The sequence below is a fragment of the Paroedura picta genome, chromosome 11 (genome assembly GCF_049243985.1).
Source record: "Paroedura picta isolate Pp20150507F chromosome 11, Ppicta_v3.0, whole genome shotgun sequence".
Lineage (NCBI taxonomy): Eukaryota > Metazoa > Chordata > Lepidosauria > Squamata > Gekkonidae > Paroedura > Paroedura picta.
The window spans coordinates 2,627,384-2,647,646 of NC_135379.1; the positions used below are offsets into that span (position 1 = coordinate 2,627,384).

A 20,263-nucleotide genomic window follows, 5' to 3' on the forward strand; every position below is an offset into this window, starting at 1 on the left:
CACACGCTGCCGCCGGAGAAAGGAGCATCTTCCCGACAGCGGGGCAGGGCACAGGTGCTGACTCTCAGGCAGCGCAAGCAGCCAGGGGGAATCACGTGTGCGACAAGTCCGGCGGAGTTGAGCTGACTTCTGGGCGCCCCATAGGAGGTTCAAGGCAAGGGAGGGACGGGGGTGGTTTGCCATTGATGCCCCTGCAGAGCAAGCCGGGCTTTCCTTGGTGGTCTCCCATCCAAGACTAACCAGGGCTGACCCTGCTTAGCTTCCAGTTTGAGCCAGTTTGCTGTAGTGGTTAAGAGTGCGGACGTCTAGTCTGACGAGCCAAGTTTGATTCCAACCTCCCCCACGTGCCACCAGCTGGGTGACCTTAGGCTTGCCCCAGCACTGGTAAAGCTGTTCTGGCCGATAGGGCTCTCTCAGCCTCACCCACCTCACAGGGAGAGGAAAGGGAAGGAGAATGGAAGCCGCTTTGAGCCGCCTTCAGGTAGAGAAAAGCAGCATATAAGGACCAATTCTTCTTCTTCTTCTGAAGTCTGACGAGATGGGGCTAGTCTGGGCCGTCCAGGTCAAGGCAAGAGGTGTTTGGAGGGGTCTGCCATTGCCTGCCTCTGCACAGGAACCCGGGGCTTCCTCAGTGGTCTTCCCATGAAATAGGAAACACGGTTGACCCTGCATAGCTTCTGAGCTCTGCCGCTATCGGGCTAGCTTGGACCATCCCGGTCTGGGAGGGCAGAGTAATATTAATTTACTCCACTGGCACAAAGCTTGATTCTCCCGCCCCCCCCCCAGTCCCTTTTAAAAGAATTTTCGTCGAAATCAAAAGGGTTGATCAACATCCTAAGCTTTTAATCGTAAAGACAAACAGTTGTTTAAAGGATAAGACATCTGCAGAGATTCAAATGGCCAGCCATCTTGGTCTGAAGTAGCACAATAAAATCAGAGTCCAGGAGCACCTTTAAGACCAACAAAGATTTATTCAGGGCGTGAGCTTTCGAGTGCAAGCACTCGAAAGCTCACGCCCTGAATAAATCTTTGTTGGTCTTAAAGGTGCTCCTGGACTCTGATTTTATTTTACATCTGCAGAGGTATGCGGCTGTGTACTTTTCTCTCTGCACATTCAGTTGTTTGACTTAATATATTTATAGATGATAGATTTAATGAGGCCGCTTAAAGCAACTTTATCGTAATGCATGCGCAGGTCAGGATGGTGTCTGTTGTGTACAGAAACAGCCATGTAACAAGAGTCGGGTTCAAATCTTCCTGTGCCATGGAAGCCCGGATGGGTGACTCTCCGCCTGACCTACTTCACAAGGTTGTTGGGTGGATTAAACAGAGGAGAATAATTGGGGCCCCTTTGAGTGCCCACTTGGGAGTAAAGGAAGGTATAAATGAAGTAAATACATATTCTGCTGAATTGTAATAATACTGATCTCCCTAATTCTTGGGGATCCCAGACAAATGAGGGAGAGAAAGATTTGGCAAGCTGAGGGTTCATTGTTGAGCAATAGACAGAAAATTGCAATCTCTGTTTTAATTCTGAGGGAGTGCATGGCTCCCCAAAATTTCAGAGCTGATTTTTTGTTGTTGTTGCTGCTGATTTTTCACAACTCTTCCTGTTAATTGACAGTGTGGTGTAGCGTTGAAAGGGTCAGAGTAGGATCTTAGAAACCCAGGTTCAAAACCCAGATCTGGCAGGTAAGCTTGCTGGGTGGCATTGGGTGGGTCGCACAGTCTCAGCCGCACCTACCTCTCAAGAGTGTTGTAAAGCTAAAACAGGAGAGGAGAACAGGGTGAGCTGCTTCAGGTTCCACTTTGGGGAGAAAGGGGAGGTAGAAATCAAGCAAGTAAATAAATAAATGCATTGAGTGCAAACCTAGGAGATTCCACCCTCTCCAGAAAAAAATCAGGGCTATGCTCTCCAATATTTGTTAACAAGTCTTGTTAGTGATGCCAGCCTCCAGGTGGGACCTGGAGATCCCCTGGAATTATAACGCATCTCCAGAATAAAGAGATCAGTCCCCCTGGAGAAAATGGCTGCTTTAGAGGGGGGACCCCGCAGTATTGTACTCCATTGAGGTGCCTCCGTGCACCTGCAGCTTCTACTGGCATGGACAGCTAAGGGAGGCAGGGAGATGCGCACAGGGCAAGCATGCATGTGGCCTGAGGCCCACTGGGCAGCCTCTCTTGGGGATGAAGCAGATGCATTCCGAAGAAATGCATCTGCAGAGGCTGTGATGAAATACAGCAAACGGCGGGGTCCGATGAGACGCTGCAGCCCCCCGATCAGTCCCCTGCCGTCGAAAAGAAAACGGAAAGGCAGCTCTGTCTCCAGTCCAAGCGTCGATCCAAATTCCGTCTCGGAGCGTGTTTGGTGTTCCCCCTGCACGAAGGAAAAGGGGAGCGCTACGGCATCCGCCATGAGCTTCAGGCCAGACCTGAAAGTCGGCTGAGAAGCCCCAGAGCGTTTGTAAAGCCGTTGGCTGCTTCCGCACGTGCTAAACGATGCCGCTTCAATGCACTTCAGCGACTGTTTGTAAGTGGATTTGGCCATTTCACGGGGCAGAATCCAGCCGCAAAGCGCATTGAAAGTGTGTTATTCAGTGGCTCCGGGGGGGGGGGGGGAGCTTGCCCTGATGTTGCCTTGAGTCCCCCTACTCTGGGGCCGCCTGGCTCCCTCTCGTGTGCCCAGGTGTTGTGGCTGTTGCTTCCCACCTGGAGGTGCCCACCCTCAACCGGCCGCCCCGCTGAGGACAAGACTTGTTGGGTGTGAAACGGGATTGCGTCCCCAAGGGAAGGGGGAGTTTTCCTTCTAGACCTGCTCTGTGTCTTTGGCAGCAGGGGAGTCTTGCGGAGCCATTTGCTCTCTCCCAAATAAACGGCCAAGTTTTCTAGCCAGAGCCCTGAGTTTGCCTCCCTTGGTTGAGACTGGCCACGGAACCTGACAGCCGTCCACCTGCTTCCTTCTAGTTTGCATTTGCCAATATCCCAAAATCCGGATTGGGGATGGAGCCAACAGGAGGCAAGAGCTTGGGAACTGCATGCTTAGGCCTCGGGCAGACCACGCGGCCAGGGCTCTTTCCTCTCTGAGCTCTCCCCTCCCCAAAGGGTCGCCTTCCCTTTCCCACCGATGCTCAGCACAGAAAAAAAAAATCTTTCCATCACTTTGTTCTCTTTGCCTTTCTGCTTCCTTTTCTCGGGGACTGTCCGGCTTCCTGCTCCAACGGAGGTGACCCTCCGCTCCTTTCACAGGTGTGCCTGGGCCACTGCAGGGCGGCCTTTCCCAGCGCACCTCTTTTCCCATGCGCCTCTGTGTCCCTCCCCCCTCTCCTCCTCGGTATTCAAGCGCTCCTGCCCTCTGAACTCCACCCGTGGAACAGGCTGCACATGGGAACGGCAAGGAAAGGCAGACGTTGGCTGGACACTCTATTTCCTTCCGTTCACAGAGTCTCCGATAATACGGTTTCTGGCCCTGCTTCATTCAGAAAAGGGGAGGCCGAGAAAATGAGGAGGGGGAAATGGTCAACGCTCCACCGCATCCTGTTATGCAGGTTTCCAGAGCCCCAGTGGAGGAGCACAGAAGTAAGAAGCAATCCACGGCCAGCCAGAGGTGCCCTTCACGATGTGCATTTTTATGACTCTGTTTTTCAGCCGCCGCCTCAGGAAAGGGAAGCAAATTTTGTAACGGAGCTAATCACTTCACTGCGGCCTCTGACATTTTGATTCTCCCGGTGCTGTTTTTGGAGAGGGAACAGACAAGAAGGAAAGGAAGGGGGGGAGCTCAAGTGTGCCGTGATCCGCTCCCTGAGTGTGGTTGCGCTCACTGGCGTGTGGCTTTCTGGCTGCCAGGGGACTTCAGGAGGCAGCAGTATGCAGGGAAGGGCTCCTCTTGGCCACAGGGAAAGCTTCTGGGTATGAATTGCTGTTGAGAAAGGCTAGATGAGAACCAGAGCTGGGCCAGGTTCCAAGGGAAGGGTCTCATCCTGCAGTGTTCTGTGAGCACCCGTGTGCCAGCGCATGCAAAGAGCTGCCCCAATCGATGCAGGCGTCATTGTCCCAATATTGGGGGAGGGGTGCCGTCTAGAGCCGCCAGCTGCAGAGCCTTTGGAATTAGACTTGGGAAATTCCTGGAGATTTTGGGGGCGGAGCATGGAGAGGGGAGGGGCTTTGTGGGATATAATGCCACAGCGTCCTCCCTCCAAAGCAGCCCCTTTCTTCTGCAGTCTGGACATCAGTTATAATTCTGGGAGATCTCCAGGGCCCACCTGGAGGTTGGCACTCTCAAGGCAGCTGTCCCCCTTCCCGACAGTTTGTGAATGACTTCACTTTTGTGTGCATGCACACTTCTGCAGATAGTGCAGGTCTCTGACAAAGTGTGCATGTGCACGAAGACTTACATGCAGTGTTTTGTGGGCCTTCAAGGTGTCCCCGGACTCAACCTTTGCTGTAATTTGGAGTCATAAAATAATAAGAATCCAGCACTTGGGTGGGTAGACCATCAACAAGGTACGGGCGTAGGGCCTGGGGATCTCCTGGAATTAGAGTTGATCTCTGGGCTAAAGTGATCAGTTACCTTGGAGAAAAATGGCAGAGTCAGCGGGTAGACTTGATGGTGTGATACCCCAATGAGGTCCCTCCCCAGGCTTCACCCTCTCCTCCAGCTCTCCAGGAATATCACAACCCAAGTTGGCAACCCTATGCTGTCCCTTATTGAGCTGGACGCGTTTCTCAACTCTCATAGCAGCCTGCCCTGCTGCCCAAGGGGGCCTTGTGGAAAATCCTGCCGGCCATTTAAGCTTCCGTGCCTGAAGGGTGTTTATCTGTTCCTGCAACGTGTGGTTAGTAGCTGCTTGAGAGACCAAATATTTGTCCCTTCCTCTCTGGCTTCCCTGCTATTTTGCACTGCTCTGTATACAAGTACCTGGAGTGTTTTATTTTTGTGGCTCTTCATCCGCTTGCTGGGATAAACGTCCGTGGGAGGGGGTGGTTTACGTGGACATAGATATACCTCTGCCCAAACATAAAAATGCATTTTAATGTTTTGGTGGAGGTTTCCAAAAGTAGAGAGACTTTTGAAGGGTGCTTCCCAAGCCTTGCAGGGCTCAGGGTCGAAGCAGACGGGACCCTGGCAGAGATCCCACTCTTCTGAGGAGGCCCATTCGGTGAGATGCCTCCTGCCGGGGAGAAAAGGGCTAAGATTTTGCTCTTGCTCACTCTCCTTTGCTCCCTTTGGGAGCCAGCGTGGTGTCACAGTGAAGAGCGGCAGCCTCTAATCTGGAGAACTGGCTTTGGTTCCCCATTCCTCCTCCGCATGCAGCCAACTGGGTAACCTTGGCCAGTTACAGTTCTCTCAGAGCTCTCCCATCCCCACCTTTCTCACAGGATGTCCTTTGTGCGGTTAGGGAGGATGGGCAAGTGTTCAGCCACACCCGGGTCCAGGTTCATCTTAAAGCCTTGACAATTTTGGGATTCCAGGGTGCATTTTGTTGGGCTTCAGTGGACGGAAGTTGAGGGCCGAATCAAAGAGTTCAAAGTGGTTCGAGAGCCATGAAAATTCTTCTTTTCATCCCACCGGGATCACCTGTGGCCGCCCAACTGGAATGCCATGTTTTATCTGTTTGCTTGTTTGTTTGGCTATTTATTTATTAGATTTTTATACCGCCTTTCCATACAGCTCAGGGCAGTTTACATATAACATCACAGGGGGATACATGGAACGACCTAAAATATAACATAGTCAAATACAACAGCAATAATCTAACATGGGTTCTGAATAACACAATTTGAGTGATCTTAGACAACAACAATATAACAGGAACGGTAATTTAGCTACCCTGTGCCCTCGTCTGTCAGCGTGGCAGGGCGGAGAATCTCCCCTGGGGCTTTGGGGCTTCTTCTCTTCCTATCTGAACTGGTCAGAGCCATCGGCTGAAACAATGACTGTTGTGTGTTCCCTGTCATCTTATCTGCCTAGTGGCACATCCTGCCACCTCTTTTGTCTTTATTTCTTTGTTTAAAAATGCGCCTCTCCGTGCTCATGGCTTCCTCCCTTCCGCGCATTCATTCCTGTCTGGATGTCTTTGCCCTGGTGCCGTTTCTGGCACCACCTGAGACCGTGATGTCTCTCCACCTGAAACTCAACTCCTCTCCCAAAATCCCATTAATGCAAACTCTGGTGACCTTGGACCCATTGCAAACTATTGGCCTGGCCTACTGCACAGGGTTGTTGTCGGATAAGGGAGGAGGGAAGGACTGTGTTCCCAGTTACTTTGTATCCCAACGGGGAAGAGAAGAGGAATGTGAATATTTATAAATGCAAATACATCCTGAAAATCCTAATAGAGATCAGGTTTGGTCCATTTCTTTTGAACTTCATAAGAACCAAAATAGTCCAGACTAGCTGGAACTTGAATTTGGAAGCTAAGCAGGGTCTGTAGCTGGATGGGAGGCCGTCAGGGAAGTCCAGAGTTACTATGTGGAGGCAGGAGATTGGGCTTTCTCGTGCCTTGAAAAGCCCATGGGCTTTTCAGGATTCTTTCCCCCCCTAGGGTCATCTAGTCCAACCCCCTGCATAATGCAGGTCTAGTCACTGTGCCATCCTAAGCAGTTACTTTGGTAGCGTGGCCAGAGAGAGAGAGAGAGAGAGAGAAAGAAAGAGGTAGACACACATAAGGAAACAGCTCCATGTAAATAGATTTGGTTGGGTTGCCATGTTGATCAGAAGCAGCAGAATGAACTTTGTGTCCAGAGGCACCTTTAAGACCAACATAGAGGCCAAGATCTTCCTTGATAAGGACATAGGAAAAGCCCTGCTGGATCGGCCCGATGGCTCATCTAGCCCAGCCTCCCGTCTCACCCAGGGGCCAGCCAGTTCCTCTGAAGAGCCAACAACAGAGCGGGGAGACCAAGGCCTTATCCAGAGAAGACCCTCAGAAGAGCCCTGCTGGGTCACACCTGTGAGGATCCATCCAGCCTCCTGTCTCACCCAGGGGCCAGCCAGTTCCTCTGCAGGGCCAGCCACAGGGCAGGGAGGCCGAGGCCTTCCCCTGAGAAGACCCTCAGAAGAGCCCTGCTGGGTCAGGCCAGGGAGGGTCCCTCCAGTCCAGCCTCCCGTCTCCCCCAGGGGCCAGCCAGTTCCTCTGCAGGGCCAGCCACAGGGCAGAGAGGCCGAGGCCTTCCCCTGAGAAGACCCTCAGAAGAGCCCTGCTGGGTCAGGCCAGGGAGGGTCCCTCCAGTCCAGCCTCCCGTCTCACCCAGGGGCCAGCCAGTTCCTCTGCAGGGCCAGCCACAGGGCAGGGAGGCCGAGGCCTTCCCCTGAGAAGACCCTCAGAAGAGCCCTGCTGGGTCAGACCAGGGAGGGTCCCTCCAATCCAGCCTCCTGTCTCACCCAGGGGCCAGCCAGTTCCTCTGCAGGGCCAGCCACAGGGCAGAGAGGCCGAGGCCTTCCCCTGAGAAGACCCTCAGAAGAGCCCTGCTGGGTCAGGCCAGGGAGGGTCCCTCCAGTCCAGCCTCCCGTCTCACCCAGGGGCCAGCCAGTTCCTCCGCAGGGCCAGCCACAGGGCAGGGAGGCCGAGGCCTTCCCCTGAGAAGACCCTGAGAAGAGCCCTGCTGGGTCAGGCCAGGGAGGGTCCCTCCAGTCCAGCCTCCCGTCTCACCCAGGGGCCAGCCAGTTCCTCTGCAGGGCCAGCCACAGGGCAGGGAGGCCGAGGCCTTCCCCTGAGAAGACCCTCAGAAGAGCCCTGCTGGGTCAGGCCAGGGAGGGTCCCTCCAGTCCAGCCTCCCGTCTCACCCAGGGGCCAGCCAGTTCCTCTGCAGGGCCAGCCACAGGGCAGAGAGGCCGAGGCCTTCCCCTGAGAAGACCCTCAGAAGAGCCCTGCTGGGTCAGGCCAGGGAGGGTCCCTCCAGTCCAGCCTCCCGTCTCACCCAGGGGCCAGCCAGTTCCTCTGCAGGGCCAGCCACAGGGCAGAGAGGCCGAGGCCTTCCCCTGATGAGGCCCTCAGAAGAGCCCTGCTGGGTCAGGCCAGGGAGGGTCCCTCCAGTCCAGCCTCCTGTCTCACCCAGGGGCCAGCCAGTTCCTCTGCAGGGCCGGCCACAGGGCAGAGAGGCCGAGGCCTTCCCCTGAGAAGACCCTCAGAAGAGCCCTGCTGGGTCAGGCCAGGGAGGGTCCCTCCAGTCCAGCCTCCTGTCTCACCCAGGGGCCAGCCAGTTCCTCTGCAGGGCCAGCCACAGGGCAGGGAGGCCGAGGCCTTCCCCTGAGAAGACCCTGAGAAGAGCCCTGCTGGGTCAGGCCAGGGAGGGTCCCTCCAGTCCAGCCTCCCGTCTCACCCAGGGGCCAGCCAGTTCCTCTGCAGGGCCAGCCACAGGGCAGGGAGGCCGAGGCCTTCCCCTGAGAAGACCCTCAGAAGAGCCCTGCTGGGTCAGGCCAGGGAGGGTCCCTCCAGTCCAGCCTCCCGTCTCACCCAGGGGCCAGCCAGTTCCTCTGCAGGGCCAGCCACAGGGCAGGGAGGCCGAGGCCTTCCCCTGAGAAGAGCCTCAGAAGAGCCCTGCTGGGTCAGGCCAGGGAGGGTCCCTCCAGTCCAGCCTCCCGTCTCACCCAGGGGCCAGCCAGTTCCTCTGCAGGGCCAGCCACAGGGCAGAGAGGCCGAGGCCTTCCCCTGAGAAGAGCCTCAGAAGAGCCCTGCTGGGTCAGGCCAGGGAGGGTCCCTCCAGTCCAGCCTCCTGTCTCACCCAGGGGCCAGCCAGTTCCTCTGCAGGGCCGGCCACAGGGCAGAGAGGCCGAGGCCTTCCCCTGAGAAGACCCTCAGAAGAGCCCTGCTGGGTCAGGCCAGGGAGGGTCCCTCCAGTCCAGCCTCCTGTCTCACCCAGGGGCCAGCCAGTTCCTCTGCAGGGCCAGCCACAGGGCAGAGAGGCTGAGGCCTTCCCTGCTGCTGCCTCCTGGATCTGGAATTCAGAGGATGAGACCACCCTCCAGTCTCCATGGCTGTTTGTTACCAGCACCTGAACCAGGTGCTCACTATTTGGAAAGTCTCTGGAAATCGTTTTCAAAGTCCTGAATCAAACTTGTGATCCCCTGGAGGGCAAAGAAGCCCCACTCTTCTTGGGCAGGGTTTTTATATGAGACTCACTCAGGCCCACCTAACTACCATTATCCAATAGAGGAGTAGGGATGCCAGCCTCCAGGTGAAACCTGGGCATCCCCTGGAATTACAGCTCCTCTCCAGGCTGCAGCGATCAGTTCTCCTAGAGGAAACGGCTGCTTTGGGGGGGGGGGTGGACCCCGAGGCGTTCTACTCCACCGAGGTCACTGCCCTCCCCTGACTCTATTCCCGAACCATCAAGCGCTTCCCAACCTGGATCTGGCAACCAACCCCCCCCCCCCAACCCCTGCTGGGGACCAGGAGGGCTCTGACAGCTCTATTGAGGACCCAACACAGCAGTTTCCCAGGTTGCACAAAGGAAAAGACCACCGCAAAACCCTGCAATCCATTTGCAGACGTTGGGATCTGGACCGGCAGGGCCAGGCCCCCCTGCCATAAATCCCCCAAAGGGCTTTTTGAGTGAAGGGAGCTTCCGGTGCACGAGGCCGAAACTTTCAGCCCAGATCAGGCCTTGCAGCGGGCGGGCGGGGGTCTCTTCTTGCTTCCCTCGCAGAGCTCTGGCCATGCGCGCCCCAGATGTTTCTCATTAGTCATGCTTTCGTCCTTCCGAAACTCTTACCGTTCCCCCGAACGGGCGGCCTTAACTTCCTCCCAGCATTAGGCAGAAGGATTTTCGAAGGGAAGTTTGAGGCGGAGTCTTTGACTTGCTTTCTTTTCCTTAAATATATATATATATATATACCTGACTGGCTTGTTCAGCTTCTTCCAGGGAGGACACATCCAAAGGAGAGGGAAACCGAACCGGGATTCTTTCGTGTGTTTGGAGGAAACCTCCTTTCGGAAAGCCTTTCTCTAGGACAGCAAAACTGGGATTGTGCTGCTATAGGATGCCTGGGTGCCTCTAGGCTGTTTCCCCCCCCTTTTTTTTTGAGGGGGGTGCTTTGTGGTCCAAAAGGCGGAGTCTGGCAGGAAATGTTTAAAAGTTTGCTCCTGGCCAGACGTCGCTTTTGATGGGGCTGTGCATCAACCCCCCCGGCCTGAAACGGCACCGCTTGTGGAAACACGTCCAAGGGAGCGCTCGGCGGGCGAGGGAGGCCAGCGCCAGGAACCCCCTGCCTCTGTGAGTACTGCCTTCCCCTCCAGATGCCCGCTCCTTTCTGGCGTGGAGGGTTGGGGATCCGGAAGATTTGTGGGGGGTGGGATGTGTCTGTTGGGGAGGGGCGCTTTTAAAAACGTTCCTTCACGCCAGCACCCCTTTCTGATCTCTTTGGTATTGTCTGGGAAATGCCACTGCCGTTGGAAATCTATAGCCCGGGGTGGATGCCAGCCCTGAGTCAGGACCTCGGGATCCCCCCGGTTTTACAGGTCATCTCGGATCATAGGGATCAGTCCCCCTGGAGAAAATGGCTGCTTTGGAGGGGGGGGCACAGCATTATACTCCCCTGAGGTCCCTCCCTGCTCCAAATCCCGCCTGCTCCCAGCTCCACCCCCAAAGTCTCCAGGTATTTTCCATCCCAGAGCTGGCTGTCCTGATGGTTCATCACTTGGGGGGGGGGGGAGAGATAATCCCAATCTAGCCAATCTGTGTCCATTGTCTCCCCTAACCTCCACCCCCCCCACACACACATCCCACACTACCTTTCTCCTCTCTCTTTTATAGAGCCCCATATCCTCTCCCCACTTTCAAACAGGCCCATTTGCCAGGATGGATGCGTGCTAATAAATCACACTTTGGGGGTACAAATCAAACAGGCGTCTGGGGGCCTCTTGAAGACTGAGAAGATCCAATTCCACCGTAGCCTACTGTGGACTGCAGCCCTCTCTCTGTGGGGGTGTCTTGCGGGGGAAGCCCATCTTTTCCCGTTATTCCCCAGTTTTGCAATCCCCTGTGGCGGGCGAGACCGAAATACGGAGGGTGAAGTTCACACAGGGGCGGGTTGCAGCCTTCGAACTCTGCCGTTTGTGGCCGAAGCTTGTCAAACTCCCTGCATTCGTGCATGTGCGCCCTTCTTCTTACTCTTCTGGGCCTCCCCCCCTGCGTCAGATGCCAGCCATCTTTCCCACAAGAGAGCTGGTGGGTCAGCCAGTGGGCAGGTCTAGGTCACTCCCTTCCCCCAGTTGGGACATGCTTCTAGCTCCCCCAGTAGTTTTAACAAAGATCTTCACCCTGTTCTCATTTCTGGATGTCTTAGTAATTGAGCCTCCAAAGGCCAGAGCAGCGGTGGCCTTTTGGTGTAAGAAAAATGGAATTCTATCACAGTCTATGGCAGGGGCAGTCAAACTGTGGCCCTCCAGATGTCCATGGACTACAATTCCCATGCTGGCAGGGGCTCATGGGAATTGTAGTCCATGGACATCTGGAGGGCCACAGTTTGACTACCCCTGGTCTATAGGATAGCAGTGTTTTAATTGGCTGGAAGAGTTGGTTTTTATACCCCTCTTTTTACTACCTGAAGGAACGGCGTACAATCGCCTTCCTTTCCTCTCCCCACAACAGACACCCTGTGGGATAGGTTGGGCTGAGAGAGCTCGGATAGAACTGCTCTGTGAGCACAGCTCAAACTGGACTCTGATTAGCCCAAGGACGTATGAAGGCCTGGGCCTCTATGCCTTCCAGAGGAACTGTTTAGCCACTGTGTGAGATGGGAAGCTTTTGGAAGAGGATCTGAATTGGTGGGCTGGAGAGTGAGGGGTGGAGGTCCTTTGTGCTGCACATTTTTATGTACAACTGGCCTATGGTGGGTCAGGGGAAGGAGAAAGGCAGCCGAGCTGGACTAATGGCTTAACTGAAGGGATAACCCCAAATGCAACAAATGTTTTTTGGTGTTTGGCCTGCAAAGAAAGGAATCATGCGGGATCTAGGATTGGCTAGTCTTAGGGCAGAGTGAGGATGAACCCCCCTGAAGGCTTGCTTTGGAAACAAAGCCCCCTTTCAAGTAGACGTGCTTCTTTGTGTCAGTGCAGTACAATGCCGTACAGTCTGCCCTCCGAAGCAGCCAACTTCTCCAGGGAAATGATCTCTGGACATGTGTTGTAAGGCTGGGGGACCTGGAGGCTGGCCTCCGTAATTCAGAGACAGGAGGCAACTTCAGGGGAAGGCTCTGGCCTCTCTGCCCTGCTGTTGGCTCTCCGGAGGAACTGGCTGGCCCCTGGGGGAGACGGGAGGCTGGACTGGAGGGACCCTCCCTGGTCTGACCCAGCAGGGCTCTTCTGTGGGTCTTCTCCGGGGAAGGCCTTGGCCTCTCTGCCCTGCTGTTGGCTCTCCGGAGGAACTGGCTGGCCCCTGGGGGAGACGGGAGGCTGGACTGGAGGGACCCTCCCTGGTCTGACCCAGCAGGGCTCTTCTGTGGGTCTTCTCCGGGGAAGGCCTTGGCCTCTCTGCCCTGTGGCTGGCCCTGCAGAGGAACTGGCTGGCCCCTGGGGGAGACGCGAGGCTGGACTGGAGGGACCCTCCCTGGTCTGACCCAGCAGGGCTCTTCTGTGGGTCTTCTCCGGGGAAGGCCTTGGCCTCTCTGCCCTGTGGCTGGCCCTGCAGAGGAACTGGCTGGCCCCTGGGGGAGACGCGAGGCTGGACTGGAGGGACCCTCCCTGGTCTGACCCAGCAGGGCTCTCCTGAGGGTCTTATCAGAGGAAGGATCTCTGGATATCAGCTGTGATTCTGGGAGATCTCCAGGCTTCAGATGACGGTTGGCAACCTTGGAGTGGAACACGGGACCATCTTTCCTTGGGCTGCTTTTGTGAAGTGGTTCCCAGCCGCTTTCCACCCGGCGAGGAGAAAAAAACAAGACCTGCATTTCAGACTAAGCACTAAGGTGGGGAGTTTGATTCTGGACTTGCCTGCATCACATGCCGTTGCATCCTAAAAAGACAACATTGTTTTAGCTCAGTTGGACCCAAGAAAGGGCGCAATCAGAAATGGCCGTGCCTTAGTTATTCCCCAGACAATGCCTCGCTTATGTTCCTTGTTGCACAAGGAAGTCTTCAGACGCAGTTGGAACCCGTCCGTGAATTAGATCATCAGTTCTGCCGTGTTGGATGGGGGGGCGATCCGAGCTTTCTGTCTTGTGCCCCCTCCCTCCTACTGAGCTAAATCCGTCATCACCCAACGGCAACAGATGGAAGGACCCCACCAGACCCGATGAGGTGCCTGTGCGGAGAAGGCTGCATGCCGTTCCGCTTCTGAGACCAGTCCGGAAGACGTGAGACAAGAGAGCGCTTTCTCCTCTCACAAGTAACCACTTAGGCCAGTGGTTCTCAACCTGGGAATCAGGACCCCTTTGGGGGTCGAATGACCCTTTCACAGGCGTCGCAGCAGGGCAAGCAGTTTGGCCCGGGGGGGGGGGAGAGGCACAACAGCCTTGCGGGGTAGATCGAGAGAGAGCGTTCGCCTGTCTGGAGCAGCGGAAAAGAGCGAGATCGGCATGGTGGGACAAGGGGCAGAACTGAACTGAGAAACCCCAGGAAAAAAAAAACAGTTTATATAGAATCATGAGCAATGGATCTTCACGCCATTGGTCAGCTTCGGTTTAACTTTGGTTTAATGCAAGAACACTTGGATAATTTTAGGGTTGGGGTCATCACAACATGAGAAACTGTATTAAAGAGAGGTTGAGAACCCTTGCCTTAGGCCTTCTGAGTTCAGTGGATGCAGAATTCGTAGTTCCTCCATGCGCAGAAGGTCTTGCAAACCCAAGGTCACAGGTTTATAGAGCAGGACTGGGATTCCCCGACATGGCGCCCACCAAAACCTTTCCTGACACCCGTCGAGTGTTGGGGTTTTGACCAGCAGGGCTTCCGACAAGCAGGGTGTGTATGTAAGAAAATATTTGAACTCAATAGGTTCCTTTTTATTATTGATGATGATCGGCCCTAGGGAAGCGCGCCTAGCCTCAACCAGGGCCAGGGCCAGGGCCTTTTCGGTCCTGGCCCCCACCTGGTGGAATGAGCTCCCTCCCGGGAGAGCTGCAGGCCCTGCGGGATCTTCCATCGTTCCGCAGGGCCTGCAAGACGGAGCTCTTCCGCCAGGTCTATGGTTGAGGCTGGGGCTGCTGGGGTACATCGACTGCTCTCCCTCGGGCTTCCTGAACATCGTTGACCTCCTTCTCCTCCACCCCCCCTTTTTTTAGGAATGGGAGGTAGGAAGGGGATCTTATTATTGTGCTGCCATGTTGTGACATTTTAAAGTCTTTTAATGGGAGTTTTAATGGGTTTTTTAAGACATTGTAACCCGCCGCGAGCCATTTGGGAGTGGCGGGAAATAAATCGAAATAATAATAATAATGATGATGATGATGATATGATGGGTCATTACACCTTTTGCCCACCCAGTCTCTGTGGAGTCAGGGCGGATTGCCTCAGGATGAAATAAGTTCGAAAAATTAGAATTTACAGAGAAAATTCAAATAGTTAATAATTAAAGAAGTTTTAAAATGAAGCAAGTCTGAACAACCAATTGCTCGGTTCTTCTATTGCAGGCTTTCTCAGCCAGGGTATCGTGAAAGCCCTGGAGAGGCTTCTGGAATGGGTGGCAGTCAAAATTTAAAAAATATATCTTAAAAATCTGTTAAACGTTAATCGGCTGATACGACCACATACGGTCATGTCGATCCCCCCCCATGTCTGGGGCAGTGTTGCTGTGTTGTCTTGGTCCTTGAGGGGCCACAGTGGGAGGGCTTTTGGAATTCTGACCCCACCGGTGGACCTCCTGATGGCCCCTGGGTTTTGGCCACTCTGGGACACAGAGTGGTGGAATGGATGGGCCACTGGCCTGATCTGATGTGGCTTCTCTTCTGTTCTTACTGTGTCTCATCCTTTTAACTACAGATGTTGGGGATGGAACCTGGGACCTTCTGTATCCCAGGGCTCTACTGCTGAGACATGACCCCTTCCCAGCAGACTAAATAAACAACTGAAAAGGAGCAAAATCCATGCCAATAAACACAGTTTAGGTCATTTATAATGAACTATAATTTGCAAAAATTTAATTTTAGGCTCTTGAAAAGACGCATGATTTGGGCTTCTGTGGCACAGATGTTTGCTGGTGGTTGATTATCTGCAGTCTTGTGAACATTGCAAACCCCAGAGTGAGTAGCAATGCTCCTGAGGGACAGATCTGCCTTGGCTGTGTTTCCAATCCAACTCTCTGCTCTGTTCCAGGTTATAAATGAATAGCCCTTATGACCAACATGAGCTGGAGCTTCCTCACCCGCCTGCTAGAAGAAATTCACAATCACTCCACCTTCGTGGGGAAGGTCTGGCTCACCGTCCTGATCGTCTTCCGGATTGTCCTCACCGCCGTCGGGGGCGAGTCCATCTACTCGGATGAGCAGAGCAAGTTCACCTGCAACACCAAGCAGCCGGGCTGCGACAATGTCTGCTACGACGCCTTCGCGCCGCTCTCCCATGTCCGGTTCTGGGTCTTCCAAATCATCATGATCTCGACGCCTTCCGTCATCTACTTGGGCTACGCGATCCACAGGATCGCACGGTCCACCGAAGAAGAGCAAAAGAGGTTCCGGAGCTTCAAGAAGAAAAAGCAGTTTGCGTTGAACTGGCAAGCTGTCCGGAACCTGGAAGACCCCTTGGGAGCGGAGGAGGAAGAACCCATGATAGGGGAAGACGTCGTCGAGATCGAAGAGAAAGCCAAAGCCAAGGAGAACAAGAAGGAGCAGCAGAAACACGACGGGAGGAGGCATATCCAAGAGGAGGGCTTGATGAAAATTTACGTCTTCCAGCTGCTCACCCGAGCCACTTTCGAAGTGTGTTTCTTGGTAGGCCAGTACATGCTCTATGGCTTTGAAGTCACACCGTATTATCTTTGCAACCGAGTCCCTTGCCCGCACGACGTCGACTGCTTTGTGTCGAGGCCGACGGAGAAGACCATCTTCCTCTTGGTCATGTACGTGGTCAGTTGCCTTTGCCTGATGCTCAACGTGGCCGAAATGTGCCACCTGGGCATCGGGACTATCCGAGACGCGATTCGGGAGCGAAAAATCCACAGCTTCCGGCAGCCCCCTTACAATTACGCTGCCTACCCGAAGAACATCTCCTGCCCTCCGGAATACAATTTGGTGGTGAAATCGGACAAGCAGGCCAAGGTTCCCAACAGCCTGATGGCTCACGAGCAGAACTTGGCCAACGTGGCTCAAGAGCAGCAGTGCACCAGCCCTGACGAGAACATCCCGCCTGACTTGTCCACGCTCCATAAACACTTGCGGGTGGCCCAGGAGCAGCTGGATATCGCCTTCCAGAGCTACAACAACACTCAGGCAAATGCCCAGCCGTCGAGAACCGGCAGCCCGGAGTCCAGGGAGACCGTGGCAGAGCAGAACCGAGCCAACACCGCCCAGGAGAAACAGGGTGCAAAACCCAAAGCCAGCTCGGAGAAAGGCAGTTCAAACAGCAAGGATGGGAAGAATTCTGTATGGATATAGAAAAGGGGGGTGGGGAAGGGGTTTTCAGACCAAGTTAGGCCTCAGGGAGTTGGGGGGAGGGTGTTCCAGAGAGCCCTAGCAAAGAGGGTTTCTTTTGTTCTATGAAGGCTCAGTGTTTCTGCCGAACGGTTCCAAGCAGTGCATTTCGGGAATGGCTTCCAGTCGTTTAGCAAGAGGATTCTCACCACCCCCATACTCCTTGCCCAATTCCTGATGTACAAATATTTCAGTATCTGGCAACAGTGGAACTTTTGCAGAGCTGTTGGGACTCCACAAGGGGCTTGGTCTGTCATATCTAGTACCGTTCTTTTCAGGCAGATCCCTGGTTTTATCCTCTAGAAGAGGGGAAAGGGATTTTGATGGGAACATTCAAGTCTTTAGCTCAAGGTTCTGGGAGAAAGCCTTCATTCACAGGGGATTTGGGACCCTTCAGTCCCTGTTCTGTACAATTTGGGTCTCAGGAATAATTCACAGGCAGTATTACTTCCTCAATCCCATGCTGTGTCCAGCTTCTCTCTGCCTGCCTTTTCCCCTTGCCTGACCGATTTTTAATGCTCCCCCCCACACTGTGCCTTTTCTATTCACTCCTTTCCCCGTGGTCTCATCCTCCTCTTGTTTTATGTATGTACCTGTTGCAATTGACTTTCGGAGACCTCTGCAAGGGGCTTTCAAGTCGAACAAGAAGCGGAGGTAGTTTGCCATTGTCTTCCTTGGTGGCTTGGTGGCCCCAGCAAGGGGCTTTCAAGGCAAGGGAGAGGCAGAGGGGGTTGGCTATGGGCTTCCTCTGCAGAAGCATCCTTGGTGGGCTTCCATCCAAGATGTATGATGACCCCAGCAAGGGGTTTTCAAGGCAAGAGAGCAGAGGTGGTTGGCCATGGCCATGCTCTCCAGAGTCTTCCTTGGTGGTCTCCCACCCAAGTACCAACTCTGCTTATCTGCTAAGATCTGATGAGATTGAGCTCACCCATGCTACATTCCCTCCTTTCCTTGTCTTATCTTAGATAATAAAAACGACCTCCTCCATGGTAATGCTTCCATGAGAAGTTACATGTCTTTTGGTTGGGTTTTGTTCGCAGCAGTAGCTCTCTCCCCTCTAAGCCAGCTCATGGTGGCGAAAGGGAATGGTGCAGTTCTATGCATTTATTGTCCAGAACTGCCAGGCATATTCTGCATCAGAGTCAACAGGCACTGAGGTGGGTCAGAGGAGGTTCTCATTGGCTGTTTCCAGGGAATATTGTGGAGCAGCTGACTGTTCACTACACCCTCTTGAGGTGGGCTTGTGTGCCAAAGCTTGTTTTAATGACTAAAGTAACTCTTCGTTGAGTGAATTTTTGAGTGTTGCGAGGCGACATGTCTGTAGAGGTTGCCACGATGTCTTACCCTAATACTGAAATGGCTCATGAAAGGACCACTCTTACCTTTAGAACCACAGGTGCAAAAGGTGTACTAACCTGTCTGTGCAACTAACTGAATAACGGCTTCAATGAGGGAGGAATTAGCTTTCAAAAGTGAGGCTGAAACCCCCAACCGAGGACTTCTTGATCCATTGACATCTCTTGGATTCCTGCTACTGACATCAGTAGAATCACAACTTCAAAGATGTCTGGCATATACTCTTTCCTTGATCAGCATGAAGCCAAAAAACTGGCAGGATCAAAGCACCTCGGCTATCTTACGAATATTGTGTCATGTACCGTGGTAACCCCCCCCCCCAAAAAAAAAAAAACAGGCAAACAGAGCTATGGCCAAAAAACTCAGTAGTTTATTTCAAAAGTGAACCAACCTTATCACAGCCGTCTTGCAATGCTTAAGACAATAGCAATAGGGATCAAAAGGCAATTGTAGAGGCAAATCCCCCCCCCCCTTCTTACACAATTCAGGTTCACATAGAACAGTGCTTGTCTTCAAAGGATGGTACTGCTTACAGCTAGCACCTCTAGGCAGGAATGACCATCTGAAGGTGAATGAAGGTCATCTGGCCCAGAGAATGGGAACAGAAAGGCAGGGGTGGATGAGTGGAACAATTCTCTGCGGAGAGCTCTGGGACTCTCATCAAGTGATGGCAGGAGCTGGTGGCTACCTGACATCTCCTTGTCCTTCCTTCAGCATGTGAAGGTGACCGAGGTTTTATACTTCTGCCACAGCCCGTTCAAAAGTGCCTTCAGCGATACCAGGAGGATGGAAGAAAATCTCACAACTTTCGTTGTATCTCGGTAGAGAGCCGGAGATGATATCCGAATGGGATATGGGCTGTGGTGAGGTGGTGAATTGGGCAAATTAAGCAGAAAACTCATGTTTCGAAGGAATGTTGGAGCACACTTGAAAACGATGAGGCCATTTTGAAACTGAGGTGTGAGATTAAGTGTGAACATTGGAGTGTCGGGTTATCTGGCCATTTTGTTTTTATAAATGTCATCCTAGTGAATTCAGATGGCGCAGGAATGCTGTGGCTGTCTTTGGCCCAGTTAAGGCGCACCTATTAAATTTGCCTACTTCCTTCTACATTCTGGTGCAGCTGTCCTGAACACATAGGATCAAGAGTTGTGTTGGGTGGTAGGCGTGTGAAACTAGATTTATGCACGTTCTAAAGACGTTGAGAACTGCAACAGAATGTAGAAGGAATGAATTGAAGTCACCCTCCGTGTCGCATCGACAATATTAAGGAAACTGGATCGTTTTCAGAGAACAAGAACATCCTTACAGAAATCTAAAATGCCTCCCAAAGGTCTAAGTATCCATATTTATTTTTAAATTAATGGTTCTAATGCTAGGATTTCTATCCAGGGGACTCTGGGAATTGTAATTTTGGGAGACTGTTCCAGAAAGAAACCATAATACCCAATTTCCAGGCTTTCATTCAGGACACAGTAGGCTTTTCCTCATTGTTATTTTACTTCCTAGTGTGTTGCTGTTGCTTTGGGGAGGGTTCATCTGTTCCACCTGTGTTTTAACTACAAGGTTTTATGCCGGACACACCATGATGTAATATCAAATTGACCACTTGAGGGCGCAAAACACATGATAATGCAGAAAAGCCCTATGCCAAGAGTGGCCAAATTGTGGCTCTCCAGATGTCCACGGACTACAATTCCCATGGGAATCTGAACATTAATCTTTTAGATGTTTCAATGTTTAGTAACCAAAATGGAACAAGGAACAAAAGCTATTGTCACTTACATTCCATTTCACTGGAAAATACTTGAAATTTATCTAAAAGGCCATAACGAATCTATACTGTTACGAAGTTTCCAGATTTTCTTTTTTTTTTGTACTAATTTGTATGTTGTATGAGTATATCATTGTTTGTAAATGTATGTCAGAGCAAATGTTACCCCCAGATTGTACTTAGGCGGATAGGACATTGAATGAAGAACAAAGAAATGAAATGGGGTTGGATGCACCATGTCTGATACTAATAAAAAGGAATTAAACTTGTGATTTGTTTTTTCTGTGTGTGATAGGAATGAGGCCTGCCTCTCCAGGAGCATTGCCTTTGATTAGGATTTTGTACAGGTATGATTTTTTTTTAATTGTAAAGGTATCCCCTGTGCAAGCACTGAGTTATATCTGACCCTTGGGGTGACGCCCTCTAGCATTTTCATGGCAGACTCTACGGGGTGGTTTGCCAGTGCCTTCCCCAGTCATTACCGTTTACCCCCCCCAGCAAGCTGGGTACTCATTTTACCCACCTCGGAAGGATGGAAGGCTGAGTCAACCTTGAGCCGGCTGCTGGGATCG

General features: G+C 52.9%; 1 protein-coding gene across 8 annotated transcripts in view; it reads left to right on the plus strand.

Annotated features, from left to right (window-relative positions):
* GJC2 (gap junction protein gamma 2) overlaps positions 1-19,960 on the plus strand; it is a 40,314-nt gene extending 20,354 nt beyond the window's left edge. For 5 of the 8 annotated variants that reach the window (XM_077302648.1, XM_077302649.1, XM_077302650.1 and 2 more), the window contains one exon: positions 15,249-19,960. In XM_077302648.1, coding sequence (XP_077158763.1) covers positions 15,269-16,525 — 1,257 coding nt within the window. In that variant the 5' untranslated portion in view covers positions 15,249-15,268 and the 3' untranslated portion in view covers positions 16,526-19,960. Of the gene's footprint in view, positions 1-3,440; positions 3,605-9,430; positions 10,213-15,248 lie in introns of those variants that run through there. The other 3 variants (XM_077302653.1, XM_077302654.1, XM_077302651.1) reach the window with 3 other exon arrangements.
* The last annotated feature ends 303 nt before the right edge of the window (positions 19,961-20,263 follow it).